Genomic DNA, 23,133 nt, shown 5'->3' with positions numbered 1-23,133 from the left:
GCTGTCAACTTTCAGATTTGGAAATAAGGGATCAGCAGCCTCACCTGTCCTAGGGGGCAGTCTACGGGATATCTAACAATCCGGGATAGCAGCGGGAAACGGCGCTGGAATAAGGGAATTTCCCGCAAAAAAAGGGAAGGTTGACAGCTATGGGCTACTGCAACATTTTGTTGCAGCCGACAGAACTTCCTGCCGTCACATCACTCACTCCGCCTGGCGCGGCTCCGCCCTGATGCTGCTGCAAACAGACCCCCAGTCCTAGTCGGGCAGAGTTCCAAAGGAGAACTTCTCCCGTCGAGGGGGCAACCAGTCTGCACGGAGGCAGAAGACCAGCCGGCTTCCACCCGGTCCTCCAAGAGGCAGGGCGGCAGAGGCGAGCCAAAGCGCAGCCAAGCTGCAAAAGGTGGATTAACTCAAGAGCACCACCAGCGAGAGGGCTGGCTGCTTGCGACTTAGCTTGGCAGCTGCTTCCTGATTCCGGTTTGCAGCAGCAGCAGCAGCGGCGGCAGCAGCAGCAACAAACAGCCGTTGCTGCAGGAATTGGAAAACGGAGAGTCCAGAGAGACGGGAGGCGAAAGCAAGCATCGCCTCTGCGCGCAGGTAGGCGGCTGATCAATAAAACCATCACTCTCTGCCCACCTCCTGCATCCCACTCTTGCCATGGGGAGGGGAGGGGGCACCTCCTTTGCACTGTGTGTAGTTGGGAGGGCAGGAAGGAGGAGGAAGCAGGGCGGGTTGCTCGGGACTTTGCCCTGTGGACTGGACAGATGGGGAGTGGAAGGAGAGCCTGCGCTTTCTATTTTTGGTAAGGCAAATGTTGCAGCCTGGCGAAGCGGGATTTCCTGGGAGCGAGTGGGGCTAGAGGCTAATGGGGGGTGGAAGAGTCAGAGAAAGAGAGACGCCGAGGAATTTTGTTTCCCCATCTTCAGAGGGGTGGACTGTGGACCTACGGTCGAGAAAGAGGTCAGGAAATTTCCTAGTGGGGAGGCAAATAGGAGTGGGGTTTTTTGGTTCTGTTTTCATGGACAGAAACAGCCTGATGGGATTGTGGTCCAGGGAACGCACTGGGAGGAGGGGTTGTTGTTTTTGTTTTTATTATGTATTTTGCATGGTTTTATCTTGTATTTTATGCTGTGAACCGCCCTGGGAGCTGCGGAGGAAGGGCGGTATGCAGATTTAATAAATAATATTAGTAATAGGTCTGGGAACTGTGGGATTTGGAAGGGATGTGATGGTTGCCTGGGGTGTGGGGAAGGTAAAGGCATTTGGGGAAGTGGGGCTTAAGGGACGGATGACAGATTGGCCCACAGAGAAAGTTTGTCCCCATTTCAAAGACTTGTGGGGAGGAGAAAGGGGGATTTTAGTTTCAGGGAGAGATAAATAGGAGGGATTAGATGGATTTTAGCATCTATTATGCCTCAATAAAGAATCCAAAGGCTGGGGAATGTTGTTCTCTGGCCGAGAGAGTCATGGCCATGATTTTTCTCCATGGCGAAGGTATAGGAGTGCTTGAAGTTTTGACTTGGGGAAGGGCCCCTGGGGGAACTGAGAGACTGTCAGGGGAAAGTTGCCAGGGTCAGGTGAACTGTGCTCCACAGCATCAATAGATAGTGGATTATTCCACAGCACAGAGAAAAATGTGAAGGGGAAGTGGGAGGGAAGAATTAATTGGAAAACTAACAGCTTGGTACAAAAGCAAGGGGGGCACAAAAGAAAAAGAAAAAGCCTAGAAATGCAGTCCTGGAAATAAACGTACCCAGAGGTTACTGAAGGGTTGGTTTGTGTGTGTGTGTGTGTGTACTGTATGTTGATTAATGTACACATTGATGTTCTCACTTGATGATTGCAACATCCAGCAATTGCTTGGGTCCACATTCACGCCATAGGTCTAGTGCAGGGGTCAGCAAACTTTTTCAGCAGGGGGCCGGTTCACTGTCCCTCAGACGTTGTGCGGGGCCGGCCTATATTTTGAAAGGAAAAAAAAGAACAAATTCCTATGCCCCACAAATAACCCAGAGATGCATTTTAAATAAAAGCGCACATTCTACCCATGTAAAAACACCAGGCAGGCCCCACAAATAACCCAGAGATGCATTTTAAATAAAAGGACACATTCTACTCATGTAAAAACACGCTGATTCCTGGACCGCCCGCGGGCCGGATTTAGAATGTGATTGGGCCAGATCCGGCCCCTGGGCCTTAGTTTGCCTACCCATGGTCTAGTGCACTATGACACCACTTTAGGCAGCCATGGCCTTCCCACAAAGAATTCTGGGAGCTGTAGTCCGTTAAGGGTGCTGAGACTCACAGAGCTACAATTCTCGGAGTGCACTTCCGGAGGCGGCGCGAACGGTAATGGCTGCCCTTTCCTAACCGGGAGAGGGAAGCTCCGCTGGAAAAGGGTCGTCCGCTACGGCGAAGCGGAGACCCATTCTGGAAAACCGCAGGCAGCGGAAGCCTGCGGTCTCGGGACCCGGCGGGCGCCAGGAGCTACCCCCGAAACGTTGAGGGAACCCCGTAAGGGGCTCCGGATCGCAGAGGGGGCAGCGGCGCTGTGGGTCTATGCGCATTCAGCGGAGCGAAGCCGCGCTGCCGTTGCCGGTGAGCGCCGACCTTTCTTCCTTCAACACAAGATTCTAAAACGCAACAACCCGTGAGTAATTGAGGACTTTACTAAATTTCGGGACTAAAAATATTGAAAATAAGCTGAAAGCGGAGAGACGAGGAAAAGGAAGTCCGTCTTCCGCAGCCATTGACTTTTAAAGCAAAGAGCAGGAGGAGTGGAGGCATAGAGAGAACTTTTGACAGCTCAGATTGAGCACCCGCAGAAATTACTTTTAATCCCTTTAAAGACTGTAAGCAATTGATTTTTGGACTTTTATTAGGACTTATATACTCTCTTCTTTGTGGATTACAATTCTATTTAAGAAGCCCAGGTGTCAGAACTGCCTGAGCAGTAGAACTGTCAGACTGCAAATTTGGATACATTCTATTTAAACTTTGAGACAGTCTGAGGGAGTTCAGAATGGTTACGTTCTTGCATTATGGAACTCCAGTAAGCACAACTTGAAATATTGTGGCAAACCTAAAACCAACTCTGCTAAAACTACTTTGGTGAAGATCTCTAAGTATTGGTTCAGATTTCGTATGTGGAATGGACTCTTCTTCCTAGGACATTTTATGCTCCCCCTAGAGGATTGAGGATTTATAACAAAAACATTGTTTTACTTTCTATTTCCCGGCCCTCTGTTTGATTGCTACCACCTGGGCCGTAGCTTTTCCATGGGAACAACTCAGCTTGACCTTGACTGCTAGATAACTTTGGAATGAGTGGCGCAAAAAGAAAGGGATTAAGAACTAGACAAACAACTCTGACAACCGTAACTGCAGCCTCACAAGCACGCAGATCATCTGTGCCTACTTTGCCCTCGGAGGAAAAAGCTACCTCCCTGTCACAGACAGGGGAGGAAGAAACTGAGGATTTACAACTAGAAGAGATGGCCTCAGGAGGATCTGGTTCTGTATTAGAGAGAATTCTTGAGAAATTGGAGTCTTTGGACAGGAAAGTTGACCAACAAACTGCGAAAATTGACCTTAATACAGAAACTTTAAACAAATTATCTGGGCAAGTTGCACAGAATGCACAAGCAATCGGACAACTGAAGGAGGCTGCAGGTGAAAATCAGAAACTGGCCGAAGAGACCAGCCAAAGAGTGGGAGAGTTGGAAAAAGAAGTAAGGCCGCTCAGTAAGCAGGTTGGGGAACACCAGACCTACCTCTCCATGTTGGAACTTCGGAACAGGGAGATTAATTTAAGGATAAGATCGATACCAGAAGTGGAAGAAGGTAATCTAGCTGAGTTTCTGACCAAAGAATTCTCCAAGTTCTGGGGTCTAGAGGAGGAAGACTTTAAAATTGTGTCAGCCTTCAGACTTGGAAGACTCACAAAGAGAGAAAAGCCCAGAGACTGTTTGATTACGTTGAGATCAAAGGAGGAAAGGGACAAGATTTTGGGCCTGCACTACGGAAGCTCCCTGAACATTTCGGACAAAAGAATTGAGATTTTTAAGGACATTCCTAAACAGCTGTTGGATCTTAGATCTGAATATTTGGACTTAGTAAAACTGCTGAGAAGCAACTCAATCATCTTTAGGTGGGACTTTCCCCAAGGATTATCTTTTACCTTTAGAGGGAAGAAGATTAAAATTAGAACTTTGGAAGATAGGGATAAGTTTTTGACTGCCTACGGAGAGGACCTTCATAAAGGACTTGAACTACCCTCAGGGCCTGAACCACCACAGGTGCCTGTACCTCAGAACCCTGAAGACTCACAGAACAAAATACCACCCCAAGGAAACTAAACAGATCCATCCAGGATGTCTCTGCAACTTTTAAGCTGGAATATAAATGGCTGCAACAGCCCGGAAAAAAGGAAGAAAATCTTTCACATATTAAAAAAGGAGCAACTAGACATTACTTGCTTACAAGAAACACATGTGACTAGGCTCCACAGAAAAATATTGGTAAATAAAAGGTTAGGCCAAGAATTTATATCTTCGGACTCAGTTAAGAAGAGAGGAGTGGTGATATATGCAAAGGAGAGCCTCTCACCAAAATTTCTATTTAAAGATGAACATGGAAGAATTTTGGCAATTGAAATACAGCATCAAGGAGAGAAAATTTTGATATTAGGAATTTACGCTCCAAATGAAGGGAAATCAGAATTCTACAAGAAGTTGCATGAGATTATGCTGGATTATCTGGACTATGATAACATCATCATGATGGGAGATATGAATGGGATCGTTTCAACGAACATGGATAGGTCACAAAGCCAAAAGGTTACTAAAGATGGCAGACTACCAAAGACCTTTTTTGAAATGACAGACAACATGGACTGGATTGATATATGGAGGACAAAGAACCCCTTGGGGAAAGAAGGAACATTTTTCTCTGAAGCCCAACTGACTTGGACAAGAATTGACCAAATATGGATTTCTAGAGGTCTGGCTCCTAAGGTGAAGAAAGTGGAAATCTGCCCAAAGACCTGCTCCGATCATAACGCGTTGAAAATGGACATGACATTATTACCAACCGGCTCCTTTAGATGGAAGATGAATGACAACTTGTTTAGAGATCAGGAGATTATTAAGAAGGCCAAAAAAACAATAAAGGACTATTTTGAGATAAATTTGAACACTGCTGTGGAAAAAAGAACAATCTGGGACGCAAGCAAAGCTGTGATGAGAGGGTTCTTGATACAACAGAACGCCATAAAGAAAAGACTACAAAATGAGAAAAAGGATAAGATTTTGGGGAAAATTAAAGAGTTAGAGAAGAAACTAAGAGTAAACCCGAAGTCACAGCCGATCTTGAGAGAAATTAAACTTCATCAGGCACAATATTCCAAACTGATAAATCAGGAAATAGAATGGAAGATTAAATCAATGAAACAAAAAACATTTGAATCGGCTAATAAATGTGGGAAACTGCTGGCTTGGCAGTTGAAGAAGAGACAAAAGCTGAACATAGTAACAAATTTGGAAATAGAAGGAAGGAATATTCAGAACCCGGTGGAAATTAGAAAATGTTTCCAGAAATATTTTAAGAAATTATACACTCAAGGGCCACAAAATGAGGAAGAGATTGCAAAATTTTTGGAGAAAAATGGACTTAAAAAACTATCACAAGAAAATAGATCACTCCTGAATAGTAAAATAACACGATTAGAGATAGAACAGGCCATTCAGAATATGAAGTTGGGCAAGTCTCCAGGGCCAGATGGCTTGACCTCCAAGTACTATAAGATATTAAGTGACTATTTGATTCAACCACTGATGGAGGTCAGCAATGAAATTATGGAGGGAAAGAAGGCGCCTGAATCGTGGAAGGAAGCTTTCATCACATTGATACCAAAATCAGAAACTGAAAAGACACAACTTAAGAACTACCGTCCCATTTCCCTTCTAAATGTGGATTACAAAATATTTGCTGACGTTTTGGCAGGAAGACTCAAAAGGGTTTTAAATGAGACAATTCATAAAGACCAGGCAGGCTTTCTCCCAGGAAGATATTTGTTTGCTAATACAAGGAACATTATTGACATTTTGGAACTTTTGCAAACAAATATTAACACTAAAGCAGTTCTAATTTTTATAGACGCGGAGAAGGCCTTTGATAACATTTCTTGGAAATTTATGAAGGGGAATTTAAAAGAAATGGGAGTGGGGCGGGGTTTTGAAAATGGGATTGACGCGATTTACTCAGAACAAAAGGCAAAACTGATAGTCAACAATGTGGTTACAGAAGAGTTTAAGATTGAAAAAGGGACACGACAAGGCTGCCCGATTTCCCCCTTGCTGTTTATCTCTGTCCTGGAGGTGCTCTTGAACTTGATTAGAGGGGACCGGTTGGTGCAAGGGATTCAGATCGGAGCGAAACAATATAAACTTAAAGCTTTTGCAGATGACCTTGTTTTGACATTGCAAGAGCCAGAATCTAGCACAAAAAGAGTGTTACAATTGATTCAGGACTTTGGTCGGGTAGCGGGCTTTAAACTAAACAAACAGAAAACTAAGGTGTTGGGAAAAAACTTGACAGATGCAGAGTCAGAACGGTTTCAGAGAGAAACAGAACTAACTGTGGTTAAAAAAGTAAAGTACCTAGGGGTAAACATAACAGCAAAAAATCTGAGTCTATTTAAGGACAATTATGAAAAATGTTGGTCTGAAATTAAGAGAGACTTGGACAGTTGGTCAAAATTGAAGCTTTCTTTGTTAGGCCGAATTGCTGCTATTAAGATGAATGTATTGCCTAAGATGTTGTTTTTGTTTCAAACATTGCAAATTGTGGATAAGACGGAGTGCTTCAGGAAGTGGCAGAGAGATATTTCTAAATTTGTCTGGCAGGGCAAAAAGCCCAGAATTAAGTTTAAGATATTAACTGATGCGAAAGAAAGAGGGGGCTTTGCCCTGCCAGACTTAAGGTTGTACTATGAAGCCGCAGCTTTCTGCTGGCTAAAAGACTGGCTACTCCTAGAGGACACTGATGTGTTAGATTTAGAAGGTTTTAACAATGCATTTGGTTGGCATGCATACTTATGGTATGACAAAGTTAAGATCAATAAGGCCTTTAAGAACCATATTGTCAGGAAAGCAGTGTTTAATGTCTGGACAAAATATAAAGACCTATTGGAAAATAAAACTCCAAGATGGCTATCACCTCTGGAGGCTAAGGCCCGAAAAAGACCCAATATGGAGGCCAAATGGCCGAAATATTGGGAAATAATAGAGAAAGAGGGCAATAATTGGAAATTGCAGAGTTTGGAAAAAATGAAAGACAAAGTGCGAGACTGGTTACATTACGCTCAGATTCAAGAAATTTTTAAAAAGGATAAAAAGTTAGGATTCCAGGTGGAGAAATCGAAGTTGGAAACAGAATTGTTAGAACCTAAGACTAAAGTACTCTCAAGAATGTATAACTTGCTGTTGAAATGGAATACACAAGATGAAATGGTTAAGTCGGCCATGATAAAGTGGGCACAGGATATTGGGCATAATATTATGTTTGAGGATTGGGAAAGGTTGTGGACCACGGGGATGAACTTCACGGCATGTAATGCTCTGAAGGAAAATGTAATGAAAATGATATATAGGTGGTACATGACCCCAGTTAAACTTGCCAAAATATGCCATGTGCCAGACAATAAATGTTGGAAATGTAAGGAAAATGAAGGAACATTCTTTCACCTCTGGTGGACTTGTCCCAGGGTGAAGGTCTTCTGGGAAATGATATATAATGAGCTGAAAAAGGTATTTAAGTATACCTTCCTTAAGAAACCAGAGGCCTTCCTCCTGGGCATTGTCGGCCAGATGGTGCCAAAGAAGGACCGAACATTCTTTTTGTACGCAACAGCAGCAGCAAGGATACTTATCGCCAAGAAGTGGAAAACTCAAGATCTACCCACTCTGGAAGAATGGCAGATGCAGCTGATGGACTATATGCAACTGGCTGAGATGACTGGCAGAATTCGAGACCTGGGAGAAGAGAGGGTTGAAGAAGATTGGAGGAAATTTAAGACTTATTTACAAAAATATTGTGATTTGGTGGAAAGTTAAGTAGGATGTTTGATCATAAATAATTGGCCACCACAAAATCGGATCGGAATGGGATGTAAAGTGAGATTAAGAGAAATTAATTTACAGAGGATTATATTTAAATAAGTGGTTATAAAATTTGCAAATTAGATGATAAATTGCATGGAAAAATCTATGATGATGAAAATGGCAGCGGGAGATGTGAGGAAGTCCAAAGAAGTTATGAAACTCTATTGAGATAAAAGAAAGGTTGTTTATCTTTGTACTTTATTTTGTAAAAACCCCTAATAAAAATTTTATTAAAAAAAAAAACAATTCTCGGAGTGGCTTAACAATCAAATCGCTTTCCCCAGGAAACTCTGAGAATTGTAGCTATGGGAGAATAGGGGTCTCCCAACAACTTTCAGCACCCAGAATTATTTGGGGGAAGCCATGACTGTTTAAAGTAGCATCATAGTGCTTTAAATATCTGGTGTGGCACAGCATGGGCCTTCGCAGACCAAATTTTTGTATTGCTTCTGACACAACTATTTGTGCTGAAGTAGCTCATTCAACATCAGCAATAAATGAAAGAGCAATCAAATGTTGTGCGAGCCTACTTTCAAGGACCCAATCCTGAATTTATGAATTATTTCCATGGAAAAGCATTGCATTTGGGCAGTCGTTGGATGATCTGAAATTTCTGTCTGTGGGGTAAGATCCGTGATGATGCATTCACACATCCGCACACCAGTCATCACTTGATGTTGCAGTCATCAGGTCATGCACATGCACATGTGTAAACCAGCTTTTATTTCCTTGCTGCACTAGTTAGAGTATTCAGATATTCCAGGATGCGTCTCCAACCTTTGGAAGGAGATTCCTTTGGTCCTTCTTCTATTGCTGGAGTTTACGGTTTGATAATTCTTCCAAAGGGATGCGACTTACAACAAAATGTCACTGTGTATTCCCGCCCCCGCCCCTAGCCCGCCAGCCAACAATTCCTTCTAAACAAGACATTCCACTATATCTGCTCCCCTCCCTATTCTGTCCCTCCTCTCCTATCTGCGCATGTGTGTACACACACACAAACCTTCCCTTCTTAATGAACTCTAAGCTTGGTACGCCCAGTTCCTTCAGACTTTTTTCATTTAGGCCCTTTCTCTTCTTCGTAGCTCTTTCTCTTTTCTTGACTCCTTTCCAGCGTTACCAATGTCACTCCTGAGCAGTGGTACTCAGAACTGAATGTGCTATTATTCTAAATGGAGCCTTGCCAGTTACCAAGTCCAGCAATTCTATTAACTTCCCAAGAACTGAGAACTCTGCTTTTGTTGCTACGGCCTAAAAACGTCATTGGGCATTGTTTACAGCGTACCATCAGAAATCGGGGGCGGGTAACAACCAAACTTCCGGTTCCCGTTTACAGCTCCAATGTGGTGTTTTAGGGTCAAAGGGGGTGTCAGCCTTGGTGTCTAGAGAAGGAAACTAAGCTGATGAACGGCTGAGGCCTTGAAAACAAAAAGTAACCCTGCTGTGTTTCCTCCATCTCCACCTCTGGCATTGATCGACAGCATAATCTTACTCAGAAGTAAGTTCTATTGAATTCAGTGAGGCTTACTCACAGGTAAGTGGGGTTAGGCTTCCAGCCTTAGGCTGTGTACGCACTATACCAGGGGTGGCCAACTCCCAAGAGACTGCGATCTACTCACAGAGTTAAAACTGGCAGTGATCTACCCCCTTTTTTGGGTTCAGGTCAAAGTTATTGGTCGCGCTGGTTGATGACCTCCGGCGGGCTAGGGACAAAGGTGAGAGCTGTTTCCTAGTTCTGCTGGATCTCTCAGCGGCCTTTGACACCATCGACCATAACATCCTTCTGGACCGTCTAGAGGGGCTGGGAGCTGGGGGCACTGTCATACAGTGGTTCCGCTCCTTCCTCCTGGGCCGTGTCCAGAAAGTGGTGGTGGGGGGTGAGTGTTCAGACCCCTGGGCTCTCACTTGTGGGGTGCCTCAGGGTTCTGTCCTCTCCCCCATGCTTTTTAATATCTATATGAAGCCGCTGGGAGAGATCATCAGGGGGTTTGGACTGGGTGTTCATCAGTATGCAGATGACACCCAGCTCTACCTCTCCTTTAAATCAGAACCAGTGAAGGCGGTGAAGGTCCTGTGTGAGTGCCTGGAGGCGGTTGGAGGTTGGATGGCGGCTAACAGATTGAGGTTGAATCATGACAAGACAGAAGTACTGTTTTTGGGGGACAGGAGGCGGGCAGGTGTGGAGGATTCCCTGGTCCTGAATGGGGTAACTGTGCCCCTGAAGGACCAGGTGTGCAGCCTGGGAGTCATTTTGGACTCACAGCTGTCCTTGGAGGCGCAGATTAACTCTGTGTCCAGGGCAGCTGTCTACCAGCTCCACCTGGTACGCAGGCTAAGACCCTACCTCCCCGCGGACTGTCTCGCCAGAGTGGTGCATGCTCTAGTTATCTCACGCTTGGACTACTGCAACGCGCTCTACGTGGGGCTACCTTTGAAGGTAACCCGGAAATTGCAATTAATCCAGAATGCGGCAGCGAGACTGGTGACTGGGAGTGGCCGCCGGGGCCACATAACACCGGTTCTGAGAGATCTGCATTGGCTCCCAGTACGTTTCCGAGCACGATTCAACGTGTTGGTGCTGACCTTTAAAGCCCTAAACGGCCTCGGTCCTGTATACCTGAAGGAGCGTCTCCACCCCCATCGTTCAGCCCGGACTCTGAGATCCAGCGCCGAGGGCCTTCTGGCGGTTCCCTCATTGCGAGAAGTGAGGCTACAGGGAACCAGACAGAGGGCCTTCTCGGTAGTGGCGCCCGCCCCTTGGAACGCCCTCCCATCAGATGTCAAAGAGATAAAGAATTACCTGACGTTCAGAAGACATCTTAAGGCAGCCCTGTTCAGGGAAGTTTTTAATATGTAATGCTGTACTGTTTTTAACACTGATTGGGAGCCGCCCAGAGTGGCTGGGGAAAACTCAGCCAGATGGGCGGGGTATAAATAATAAATTATTATTATTATTATTATTGAGCTTTTGAGCTTTTTTTTAGGAAGCAAGGCCCTGGTTTTTTGGGTTAAAGGCTTTTTGGGGGGAAGCCAAAGTTGTTCAGCTTCTTTGGAGGGAGCCAGTGATCTACCTGTTGGACATGCCTGCACTATACCCTTAAAGCACATTCAAAGCACGTTTCCCTCCTCAAAGAATTCTGGGTACTGTAGTTTGTAGGGTTGCTAGGACTTGTAACCCTGTGAGGGGTAAACTACAGTGCCCAGAATTCTTTGAGGGAAAGAACATGCTTTAAAGGTGTAGTGTGTTTACGCAGCCTTACTTTGGAACCTTGGGAAACCACTTATTTAGTCATGGAAAAAGTTCATGTTTGTTTTAGTTAAGTCATGTGCAAATCAGCATTTAAGAAGTGTAAAATATGACCCATGGAATTTTAATTGTAGCTATTGTTGCAGCTGCTGCAAATGCCCTCAGTATAAGAGGTGTTGCCTCCCCATTATCCTTTATTAATATCCTGTCTTTTTCAGTTCCTCCCTTGGTTTCATTTTGGTGTCACCTGCTTGCTAAAAGCTCTGTAATGTTGTCTAACTGGGCCATTTAAGTGCTGCTCATGACTGACACAGGTGCCCTGCTCTAAAGAACCAGACCTATTGCTGGGAGTTAGATCTGTCAGTGGCTGCTGGCTGTACCTATTTATAATACTTTTATGCCTCCTTTCTGGAAACCACCAAGGCAACGTCCAGAAAATCAGAATATGAGAACAACATAGTAAGAAACATGAGAATACAGTACTATTTAAAGATGTGCAACAGAAGCCTAACCATGGCTGCTCTACATCTGTGTCCAATGGGGCTTACTCTCAGGAAAGTAGGGTTAGGATTACAGCCTTGAAAGGCCAAATTTATTACCCTAGAGTCTAAACAAACAAAATAAACGAAAGCCCCAGAGTCAGGAAGCAGGGTTCATTGGTTTATATGAACAAACAGGGCATAGCTACTTTACCCTAACCCTACATCACAGGGAGGTTGTGTAGATAAAATGTAGGGAGGTAATCCATTTTGAGCTTTGGGGAAGAAACAAATAAATAAATGGTCTTTGCACGGGTCTTATAAGACCTTCCTTACGTTCTCCGCGTTCGCGGCATGTCACCCTGCTATATCCAGTTGCAACTCCACACACCTTTATTTATATGCTGGCCTGTAACAAGAAGCTGCTGTTTATTAAGCCGAAACCTATTTTTAACACCCAAGGCAGGTGATGCGATGTGAGTGGTTGGAACTGACAGATGGCAGGCCGCTTGGAAGCCTTTAAAAGCGTCTGTCCCCTGAATAGGGCTTCCCCAATGCAGGTCCTTGGCACTCTTTACGTAGCTGTTCTGGTTGTTGTCTGTGCAGGTTCCAAAAACCTGAGTCATGTCATATATATAATATATATATATGAGAATGAAAAGCATGGACTCCATCGAGTGGGGAGGTCTCCTGTTCCAGTCTGAAATGAGCAAGTCGAAATGAGTGGGAAGAGCCACTACTGTTCTCCTGAGTTGTTCCCCTTCACTTCAACAGGGTGAGCTTCGGCTAGAAACCAGTGGAGAAGGAAACAAAATCCATAATGTGGAGGCCTTTGTCAGGGCTTTCTAAGCTACGAATTCACTTTCCTGGGTGAATTTGCTGCACTCTTTCTGGCTGCTCCGCAGTGGCGTAGTGTGGGGGGTGCAGGGGGGGCCGGCCGCACCGGGCGCAACATCGGGGGGGACGCGCTCGCACTCGCAGCTCTCTGCCCCCTGCTAAAATCCATGGGTTAGGCGGCGCAAATTACTTGCCTTGTCCCGGGTGCTGACAACCCACGCTACGCTACTGCTGCTCCGTCATAGCTATGCTGTAGTAAAAGGGGCCGGGGTCCTGCCTTCCCTCAGCACCGGCTAGTGGCCCAACTGTGTCTCTTATCTGAACAGGGATAGCCTAACCTCTGTCTATGCTCTGGTAACCTCTAGGTTAGATTACTGCAATGTGTTTTACGTGGGTCTGCCTCTGAAGACTGTTCGGAAACTTCGGCTGGTGCAGAATTCAGCAGCCATGTTTTTCACCGGGGCAAGAGCATATAACACCAATCCTGGCCTGATTGCATGGGCTGCCAATTTGTTTCTGCTGGTTTTGACCTATGAAAACCTTAAATAGCTCAGGATCGGAATGCCTCAAGGAGCACCTCAGATCTGAGGCCCTTCTTCATCCCCCCCCCGGCAAGATTTCCAGAGGGTGGCAACACGAGACTGGGCCTTTTCTTTTTTTTCTTTTTAAAACTTTATTCCAAAACCGAAAAAGAATTACAAACATGAAAGAATTACAAACATTTGAGACTGGGCCTTTTCTTGGGTGGCTCCCCCATTCTGGAATGCTCTTCCCGGGGAAACTTTCCTGGCACCATCGTTATATATCTTTAGTCGCCGGGCAAAAACTTGCCTTTCTAACCAGGCCTTTTGGTGGGATATTTTTAATGTATTTTCCCTTGCCACTTGGTTTTCATGTATCTCTGTGGGTTTTTCTGATTTTTGTTTGATTGGTTGTCATTCGCTTTGGGCTGCCTTGAGCAAGATAAAGCGATTAACAAATACAGTATAATTAATAATAATAATAATAATAATAGTAATAATTCAGAGGGCTATCAGGTATACAGAGAGAGAATGTAAGAATTCAGAGCCCAGGGTCCTTTCCATCAGGGGTGGGAAGCCCCAGGTTCTGTGTGTTTGTGTGTGGCGCTGTGGGTTAAACCACAGAGCCTAGGACTTGCCGATCAGAAGGTCGGCGGTTCAAATCCCCGTGATGGGGTGAGCTCCCGTTCCTCGGTCCCTGCTCCTGCCAACCTAGCAGTTCAAAAGCACGTCAAACTGCAAGTAGATAAATAGGTACCGCTCTGGTCGGAAGGTAAATGGCGTTTCTGTGCACTGCTCTGGTTCACCAGAAGCGGCTTAGTCATGCTGGCCACATGACCCGGAAGCTGTACGCTGGCTCCCTCGGCCAATAAAGCGAAATGAGCACCTCAACCCCAGAGTCGGTCACAACTGGACCTAATAGTCAGGGGTCCCTTTACCTTTACCTTTAATGTGGCCCTTCAGGCCTCTTCACCTGGCCCTTGTGATTCTGCCCAGGCCATGCCCCCTATCCCCAGCCACGCCCCTCCCCAGACTTCCATTCTCCTTTTGCCTGGCTGGATTTTGTTCATGAATTCTGAAGGTGCGTCTGGCTTGTTTGAATGGAGGATGGAGAGATTGGATGGAGGTGCATAGCAACCTCTGACTTTTGCATGTCTGGACTGTATCCAGTTCCCAGAAAGGTAGAAATTAAATCCCTTGTTCCGGTTACATTTGCTCTCCTGTCCTCACCCAACCGCAGGCATGTGGCCTTTAGGAGATTGCCCATGAGGGGTGTGGCTCTCAGACTAAAGAACATTTTCCATCCCTGGGTTAGAACCTGAACAGCACACAGAACACCTTGTCAGCTTTCTCCCCTACCTTGGGATAGATTTAATTCTATACCTGTGCCTGTGCATGCAATTAGCATATGCAGATATTATGTAAATCAGGGGGCCCTTTAGTCCTCTTCAGGTAGTGTTGTAAGGAGCCGCTCTCAGGAAACCTCAGATTTTGTGCTAAGCAAGAGACTCTCTTTTCTTCATGCAAACACAATTACGCAAATCAATTCAACATGTTTGCAAACGGGCTTCATTTTGCATTGATTCTGCTCAGCGTGTTCAGATTCAGGTTGTTGCTAAGAGTGGGGCATTTTTTGTTTTTTTCCCCCAGTAGTTGCTAAATTTGGAGGTTTGGGGCGAGGCACAATATATATAGTGACAGAAGGAGAATGGGAAATGGGTGAGTGGCAGCTGTGTTTATGTGGCTGCAGACTGGGGGGCAGGGGGGGGGAGAGGAATATGACCAGCTACAAGGGAGGATAACTTTTGGTGGGGGGTTGGAAGGGGAGGGAACTTCTTCCCTAACACCTTGTTTTATTTGGTTATTTATTTGCTTATTAAATTTCTATCCTGTCCTTCCTCCCCAAGGAGCTCAGTCTGGCAAATTATAAAACAGCAAAATGCAATGAATATATGCAGGTCAGGATTGGTTAAACAAGGTGGGATGTGGAGGGGAGATTGAGAATAATATTAATAATAATAATAATAATAATAATAATAATAATAATAATAATAATAATAATAATAATAATAATTTATTATTTATACCCTGCCCATTTGGCTGGGTTTCCCCAGCCACTCTGGGTGGCTCCCAACAGAATATTAACAACACGATAAAACACCAAGCATTAAAAGCTTCCCTAAACAGGACTGCCCTCAGAAGTCTTCTAAAAGTCAGATAGTTGTTTATTAAGCCCATTTAATGAGTCACAGCAGTGGTAGGTTTTGAACTGTGAGTTTCCTGGCACCTTCCCCTTGCAGCTCATCTCAGTCCAGCAAACACAATCGGTGTGTAAAATCTGATTTTTGTAGGCACGGATTTGCTGTTCAGAGTGTAACCAGCTACCCAGATATACACATTTAGGCTCCCCATAGAGATCCCCATTGGCTGGCCCAGTTCACATCCACACAATATGTGTTGTTGTTTAGTCGTTTAGTTGTGTCCGACTCTTCGTGACCCCATGGACCAGAGCACGCCAGGCACTCCTGTCTTCCACTGCCTCCCACAGTCTGGTCAGACTCATGTTTGTAGCTTCGAGAACACTGTCCAACCATCTCGTCCTCTGTCGTCCCCTTCTCCTTGTGCCCTCCATCTTTCCCAACATCAGGGTCTTTTCCAGGGAGTCTTCTCATCTCATGAGGTGGCCAAAGTATTGGAGCCTCAGCTTCATGATCTGTCCTTCCAGTGAGCACTCAGGGCTGATTTCCTTCAGAATGGATAGGTTTGATCTTCTTGCAGTCCATGGGACTCTCAAGAGTCTCCTCCAGCACCATAATTCAAAAGCATCAATTCTTCGGCAATATATGGCTTCCTGCAAATAATCCTAGGAGCTTTAGTTTGTTAAGGATGCTCCCAGGATTCTTTGAGGGAAGCCTGTGCTTTAAGTATGCTCTAAACCAAGGCGGGTCCAACATCTCAGGACAAGTGGGCCGCAGGAGTACTTTGACACAGAACCCGGTCCGAGCGAGTGATGTAAGGCACACATTTCTTTTTCTTGCAAGTATTACCCATTGAATTTGGTGGGGTTTGTATCTAGTTAGACTTGCCTAGGAGCAGGCTGCAAAGGGTGAACCTGTTTGCCAAGGGAGGAGAGATGGCAAATAGGTGTAGGTGAGCAGGTTATCCAAAGCAGCTGCTGCAGCCAATAGAAGAGTCTTGTGGAACAAGCAGGTGAGATAGATAAAAGGGTTAGCTGCAGAGATGACATTCTAGAAGCCAGGCTCATCATGGACGGGAGGGGTCATCCAGGCATCCAGCTAATGGGAGGACTGTGGGAAATCAATCACAGCAAAGGATTAGAACCTCTCTCCTTTAAAATATATTTCCCCCCCTCTGTCCTTCTCCTTTCCTGAGTGTGTCTTGGTCCAGGGTTTGTTTGCTAAATCCTGCAACTGGGGGGAGGAGGAAGACGGAATTTCTGTTTAATTATTGCTTGCTGATGTTTTGAGAGTTAATTTTATTGCATCCTATTACAGTGGCACCTCGGGTTAAGTACTTAATGCATTCCGGAGGTCTGTTCTTAACGTGAAACTGTTCTTAACCTGAAGACCACTTTAGCTAATGGCGCCTCCTGCTGCCGCCGCGCCGCCAGAGCACGATTTCTGTTCTTATCCTGAAGCAAAGTTCTTAACCTGAAGCACTATTTCTGGGTTAGAAGAGTCTGTAACCTGAAGCGTATGTAACCTGAAGCGTATGTAACCTGAGGTACCACTGTATTGAATATTACTTTATTTTATATAAGTCATTTCATTTTAAAGCTATGCTTTATTATGACTTTCTGTATGACAAGATTCTTTGTTGTATATTTTGTTGCTGCAAACCACCGTGTGTATAGTACAGTGGTACCTCGGGTTACAGACGCTTCTGGTTACAACCTCTGCTAACGCAGAAATAGTACCTCGGGTTAAGAACTTTGCTTCAGGATGAGAACAGAAATTGTGCGGCGGCAGCGGGAGGCCCCATTAGCTAAAGTGGAACTTCAGGTTAAGCACAGTTTCAGGTTAAGAACGGACCTCCAGAACGAATTAAGTTCTTAACCCGAGGTACCACTGTAATAGAGACAGGCAGTATACAAATTAAAAGTGAAATGAAATGAAGGGGAGAAAGTTCACATTTTGCAGCCAATCAAATATAGAAATACAGAAATGAAAGAACATCCAAACTCATGTTTTATTTCCCAAGACGAAAGAACGAGCAGTTGTTTGGAAATGTCATCATTTGTTGTCTTCCTTTCATCCAAGATGATGATTGTTTTGTTGGTCTTCCTCGCTTTTTAAAAGTGTTCCTCTGTGGAAATCCCCAATTCTCTCTGCTTTTCCTTGGGCTGAACTGTAATAAGGACGTTGTGTCTTGTTTTTTGGGCTCTCTTCTCAGCTTCCCTTCTGAATGTGATGCTCAGGAAAGGAGGGCAAGGTTCTGACCGAGAGCGGCATCTCTGACCCTTCCTTGGCATCCAGAGAGGGCATTGTCCAAAGAGACGGACTGCACAGGAATGGGTAGCCATGAGAAGGACCCATCTTCTCCCAAGAGGGCTCCGCCCCCCTCTCGCTCCAACAGCACTGTGTCTTCCAAGCACAGCATTGCTCGGCAGGTGAGATGTCTCCCCTCTGACCAAGAGTGGGTAGCCTGTGGCCCTCCAGATGTTCTTGATCTCCCAACACCCATTGTCCCTGTCCATTGGCCATACTGGCTGGGCTGGTGGAAGCTGCCAGCCAATCCTGGAGGAACCACATAAATAATCTACACGCATCCCAGAGGTTGGTGGGAGGGGTTTTCAGGTCAGAGGGTGTGGCCTAAAGGTTAACCAATGGGTATGTCCTTTAATCAAAGCCTTTGGACTGCGGTGTAAAACTTCAACCAGTTTTCCCTCTGGGAGAACACCCTATCCCTTGTGTCTAATGTTGTTGTTTTTTTAAAAAATATTCTAGGGTTCCGAAAGCTGGGAGGTGGTGGATGAGCTGCGGATCCAGAGCGGGGTCATTCAGGAGCCAGAGAGACAGGAGGGCTACCTGTTGAAGAAGCGAAAATGGCCCCTGAAGGGCTGGCACAAGGTGTGAGATTTGAGGGCCCCGTGTGTGTTGGGAATTGCTGGTCGTGGGTGCGGTTGGTACTCCTGTTCTAGTGTGATTCCAGATTTCCTGTGGTTCTAAACTGTGGTCCCTTCCAGGCCTTTGAAATGTAGGTTCAATCAACCTGGGACCAGAGTGCATCCCTTGCAGCTTCCAGTGCTGTAGGAAAACCAATGTGTCAAACTAACTCATCCCACATTCACAATAACTCACGTGAACTTTGTAAGATTCATTCCTATGTAGGCCACTTCTTCTGCTCAATCTCCTGTTCCTCACGGTTCTCTGGACTGGGGCAAAGGGTATATGTGTGAAAAGGGTGGATATTTTTCTTGTGCCTCAGATGGTTTTTTGACCACACGGATATTTGTGACTTCTTTCTTTTCTTTCTCCCCTTCTCTTTCTCAAAGCGCTATTTTGTTTTGGAAGATGGGATTTTGAAATATGCCACCACACGCCAAGATGTGAGTACAGGGTAGGGAGCCTGGGATGCCTGGGTTTTGATGAGGTGGGGACTCACGGGAATCTAAGAGCAGAAGTGGCCAAAGGGGGACTTCAGAGATCAATGAGATTCATAGAGCAGAGCTCAAAGGGCTGGGTCAATATTCATTTCACCATTTCACCCTCCCTCCCAGGTCTTGAAAGGGAAGCTTCACGGCTCTGTTGACGTCCGCCTGTCTGTCATGTCAGTCAACAAGAAGGCGCAGCGCGTAGATCTGGACACAGAAGAGAACATATATCATCTCAAGGTAAGGCGTGCAAAAGAGGAACCTCCTGCAGGTTGCGGGGTTGTGGTTGTGGTAACAGGACAGGACAGGATGGGACAGAAAAACATAAGGAACTGAAATGGAAAAAAGGCAAAAGATTTATACGGTCTGAAGAGAAACCAGATGGAAAACTGGAAAAGGAAGACTGGGTGAGTGAATGGGAAAGGTCAAATGCCAAGCCATCATTTAGCCTTGAGGAGGTTGTTGGGCCTCAATTTGCCCAGTCCGGGAAATGGGAGCGTTAGCCTGAGGATGCAAAAGCTGAAAGTGCTGATCTGGCAAATGACACCTGAAAGGAAGTTTCAGTTTGTTTGTCTCCTTTTCTGGATGAACAAAGGTTTACAGGGAAACAAGCTAACAGTACGCAGCACAGTAATGTGTACAGTGGTACCTTGGAAGTCGAACGGAATCCGTTACGGAAGTCTGTTTGACTTCCAAAACGTTTGAAAACCAAGGTGTGGCTTCCGATTGGCTGCAGGAAGCTCCAGCAGCCAATCGGAAGCCACGGAAGCCACATCAGACGTTCAGGTTCCAAAGAAGGTTCGCAAACCGGAACACACTCTTCTGGGTTTGCAGCGTTTGGGAGCCAAAATGTTTGACTCGCAAGGCATTCGATAGGCACTGTGTATCAGTTAGGGTTGGAAAGCTCTGCATGAATTTAACTGCCTTTGTAGTTCTCTGTGTCAGGGTATCATGTGAAAAAGTGATGGTTTGTCCTGTTTGTTTGGCTTGCGTTGTTGCTCTGGGTTAAAATCCAAGCTAATGCATGAACACCGGGGCCCATAACCAGGAGGATTCTGTGGGCATGTAGAGTGAGGGGAAAGGTTTCTCCCCAGCTATGGCAAACCAGGCTAGGTGGACATCCTTTGCCATTCACTGCAATTAGCTCTCAGCGCACATTTGACTGGCAGTTCCTAAAACATGCAGGAAGCTGAACATGGTATATATCAGTGGTGTCATCAGATCGTTTTGCTACAAGCTTGGAGCCCTCGCTTGCAGACTTTCACGATGCTTTAACTGTGAACCGGATTGTTTTGAGGATTCTGTGGTCTGGGTGGGACAATGCCGACAAGGTCTTTATCTGCATTTGCCTTTAAAAAGAAAAAGGGGAGGGAAAGCTTTGTTGCATTGAAAAATTGTTATGTATTTAAAAGCCTAATAAAAAGATCTGAAAAGAAAGCGAAGCAGCTTTAATCTGCAGGAGAATTAGCATCTTGCTCTCTCTCTTGGCCGGGTCTAAAGGTGTTTTTTTAAACCGCTTCTTAAAAAACATCTTTAGACCCGGCCAATTTGGCCAACTATCGCCCATCTCAAATCTGCCATTCTTGGGCAAGGTGATTGAGCGGGTGGTTGCTGAACAACTCCAAGCACGCCTGGAGGAAACGGACCATTTGGATCCCTTCCAATCGGGATTCAGGCCTCACCATGGGACTGAAACTGCCTTGGTCACGCTGGTTGATGATCTCCGGCGGGCTAGGGACAAAGGTGAGAGCTGTTTCCTAGTTCTGCTGGATCTCTCAGCGGCCTTTGACACCATCGACCATAACATCCTTCTGGACCGTCTAGAGGGGCTGGGAGCTGGGGGCACTGTCATACAGTGGTTCCGCTCCTTCCTCCTGGGCCGTGTCCAGAAAGTGGTGGTGGGAGGTGAGTGTTCAGACCCCTGGGCTCTCACTTGTGGGGTGCCTCAGGGTTCTGTCCTCTCCCCCATGCTTTTTAATATCTATATGAAGCCGCTGGGAGAGATCATCAGGGGGTTTGGACTGGGTGTTCATCAGTATGCAGATGACACCCAGCTCTACCTCTCCTTTAAATCAGAACCAGTGAAGGCGGTGAAGGTCTTGTGTGAGTGCCTGGAGGCGGTTGGAGGTTGGATGGCGGCTAACAGATTGAGGTTGAATCCTGACAAGACAGAAGTACTGTTTTTGGGGGACAGGAGGCGGGCAGGTGTGGAGGATTCCCTGGTCCTGAATGGGGCAACTGTGCCCCTGAAGGACCAGGTGTGCAGCCTGGGAGTCATTTTGGACTCACAGCTGTCCATGGAGGCGCAGGTTAACTCTGTGTCCAGGGCAGCTATCTACCAGCTCCACCTGGTACGCAGGCTAAGACCCTACCTCCCCGCGGACTGTCTCGCCAGAGTGGTGCATGCTCTGGTTATCTCACACTTGGACTACTGCAACGCGCTCTACGTGGGGCTACCTTTGAAGGTGACCCGGAAACTGCAATTAATCCAGAATGCGGCAGCGAGACTGGTGACTGGGAGTGGCCGCCGGGACCACATAACACCGGTTCTGAGAGATCTGCATTGGCTCCCAGTACGTTTCCGAGCATGATTCAAAGTGTTGGTGCTGACCTTTAAAGCCCTAAACGGCCTCGGTCCTGTATACCTGAAGGAGCGTCTCCACCCCCATCGTTCAGCCCGGACACAGAGATCCAGCGCCGAGGGCCTTCTGGCGGTTCCCTCATTGCGAGAAGTGAGGCTACAGGGAACCAGACAGAGGGCCTTCTTGGTAGTGGCGCCCGCCCCTTGGAACGCCCTCCCATCAGATGTCAAAGAGATAAAGAATTACCTGACATTCAGAAGACATCTTAAGGCAGCCCTGTTCAGGGAAGTTTTTAATATGTAATGCTGTACTGTTTTTAACACTGATTGGGAGCCGCCCAGAGTGGCTGGGGAAACTCAGCCAGATGGGCGGGGTATAAATAAATTATTATTATTATTATTATTATTATTATTATTATTATTATTATTATTATTTTCTCTGAGATCTTTTGAATCCTATGGTTGCAAAATAAATTAATCTCCACAGTTTAGGTTGAGGATCAGCTGCGCTCAGGACCCTATCAGCTCTTGGGTTCAGATTTCAGACATCAATGTAAACCTCTACTTGGACAGGTATCTTAATTCCCACCGCCCACCTTTGTGCTCCTAACGGTTTCTTCCTTCTAGATTAAATCCCAGGAGCTCTTCAATAACTGGGTGGCCAAGCTCTGCTCACACCGCCAAGTGCAGAGGTTGGATGCCTCCCAAAGGCAGTACCTGACAAGTAGCCATGGTGGAAGAGCCTCGCATCCTACACAGGTGAGTTGGTGGGAGGGGTGGGGGGAAAGAACTTTTTGTGTTGCGCAAGATGGATGGGAAGGGACACGCACATGGAATGATGGTGGGGTGAATGGACAGAAGACTCCAGTGTCCCTCCTTGGTTCTTTCCCCTTAGTCATATGCAGGAAGAAGAGACTTGGGGCCCGGACTCCAGATGCCTTCTTTATTACACATTCATGACGGTTTGTGCACACGATGGTATCAGCGGGGTTACACGTAGATCCTGCTTTCAGTGCCGTTTGTACCTGCAACAGTTTTGAGGCAAACGCATCACTTCATTTCCAATCGGTGCACATCTCATAACTTCCTTCTGAAATCCTGTCGTTTTTCAAATGAAAAGAATGTTGCAGCAGTCTTTTTTTGTGCCACTTTTGTTGTGCTACAGGGCAGGAGCTGCCCACTGGAGGGCAATAATGCCGTATCATTCTGGATGGATGCACTATTTGTGCATAGACCTGCCAAACAAAACCCTAAACCAGTCTGGAGGGGCCCTTACATAGCTCTGGCAGGAAAGAGTTGCTTTATAGGCCAAAGTTAAGCTTTGGTGGTTCCCGTGGAAATGTTAAGTACATCTAGCAAATACATTTGTAACGTTCAGCTGCTAAATTGCGTCGGCTGCGTGTATAACTGAATTTGTACATCTCCAGATCTTGCTGCACATCTCCAGCTTCCAATCCTAGCTAGCCATACTGGTTGAGGCATATAGGAGTTGAGAGTCCAATAACATCTCAAAGGTTATAGGTTCCCTACCCCTAGGATGACCAGTATACTTTATGTGGCTTTGTAAAAGAGTTTAAAGTATTGGCACTTAGTTGGTTTCACCTCTTGATTTATAGAGAAAAGGGGTGCTGAAATCCTAAAATGACTTTGCCTCTGCTGTTCAGCTTTGTGCCCGGGTCCCAGGGAGAG

At 46.0% G+C, this 23,133-nt stretch overlaps 1 protein-coding gene across 3 annotated transcripts in view; it reads left to right on the top strand.

Moving 5' to 3' along the window:
- The first annotated feature begins 100 nt into the window (after window positions 1-100).
- Window positions 101-23,133, top strand: part of OSBPL7 (oxysterol binding protein like 7) — a 44,631-nt gene continuing 21,598 nt past the window's right edge. For 2 of the 3 annotated variants that reach the window (XM_083708659.1, XM_083708657.1), the window contains exons 1-6: window positions 101-600; window positions 17,663-17,879; window positions 18,217-18,339; window positions 18,765-18,818; window positions 18,990-19,103; window positions 22,072-22,203. In XM_083708659.1, coding sequence (XP_083564785.1) covers window positions 17,781-17,879; window positions 18,217-18,339; window positions 18,765-18,818; window positions 18,990-19,103; window positions 22,072-22,203 — 522 coding nt within the window. In that variant the 5' untranslated portion in view covers window positions 101-600; window positions 17,663-17,780. Of the gene's footprint in view, window positions 601-822; window positions 964-17,662; window positions 17,880-18,216; window positions 18,340-18,764; window positions 18,819-18,989; window positions 19,104-22,071; window positions 22,204-23,133 lie in introns of those variants that run through there. The other variant, XM_083708658.1, reaches the window with a different exon arrangement.

Source organism: Podarcis gaigeae (genome assembly GCF_964106915.1).
Source record: "Podarcis gaigeae genome assembly, chromosome: 13".
Lineage (NCBI taxonomy): Eukaryota > Metazoa > Chordata > Lepidosauria > Squamata > Lacertidae > Podarcis > Podarcis gaigeae.
The sequence above is the reverse complement of the archived record's forward strand: the minus strand, read 5'-3'. Positions and strand labels throughout refer to the sequence as shown.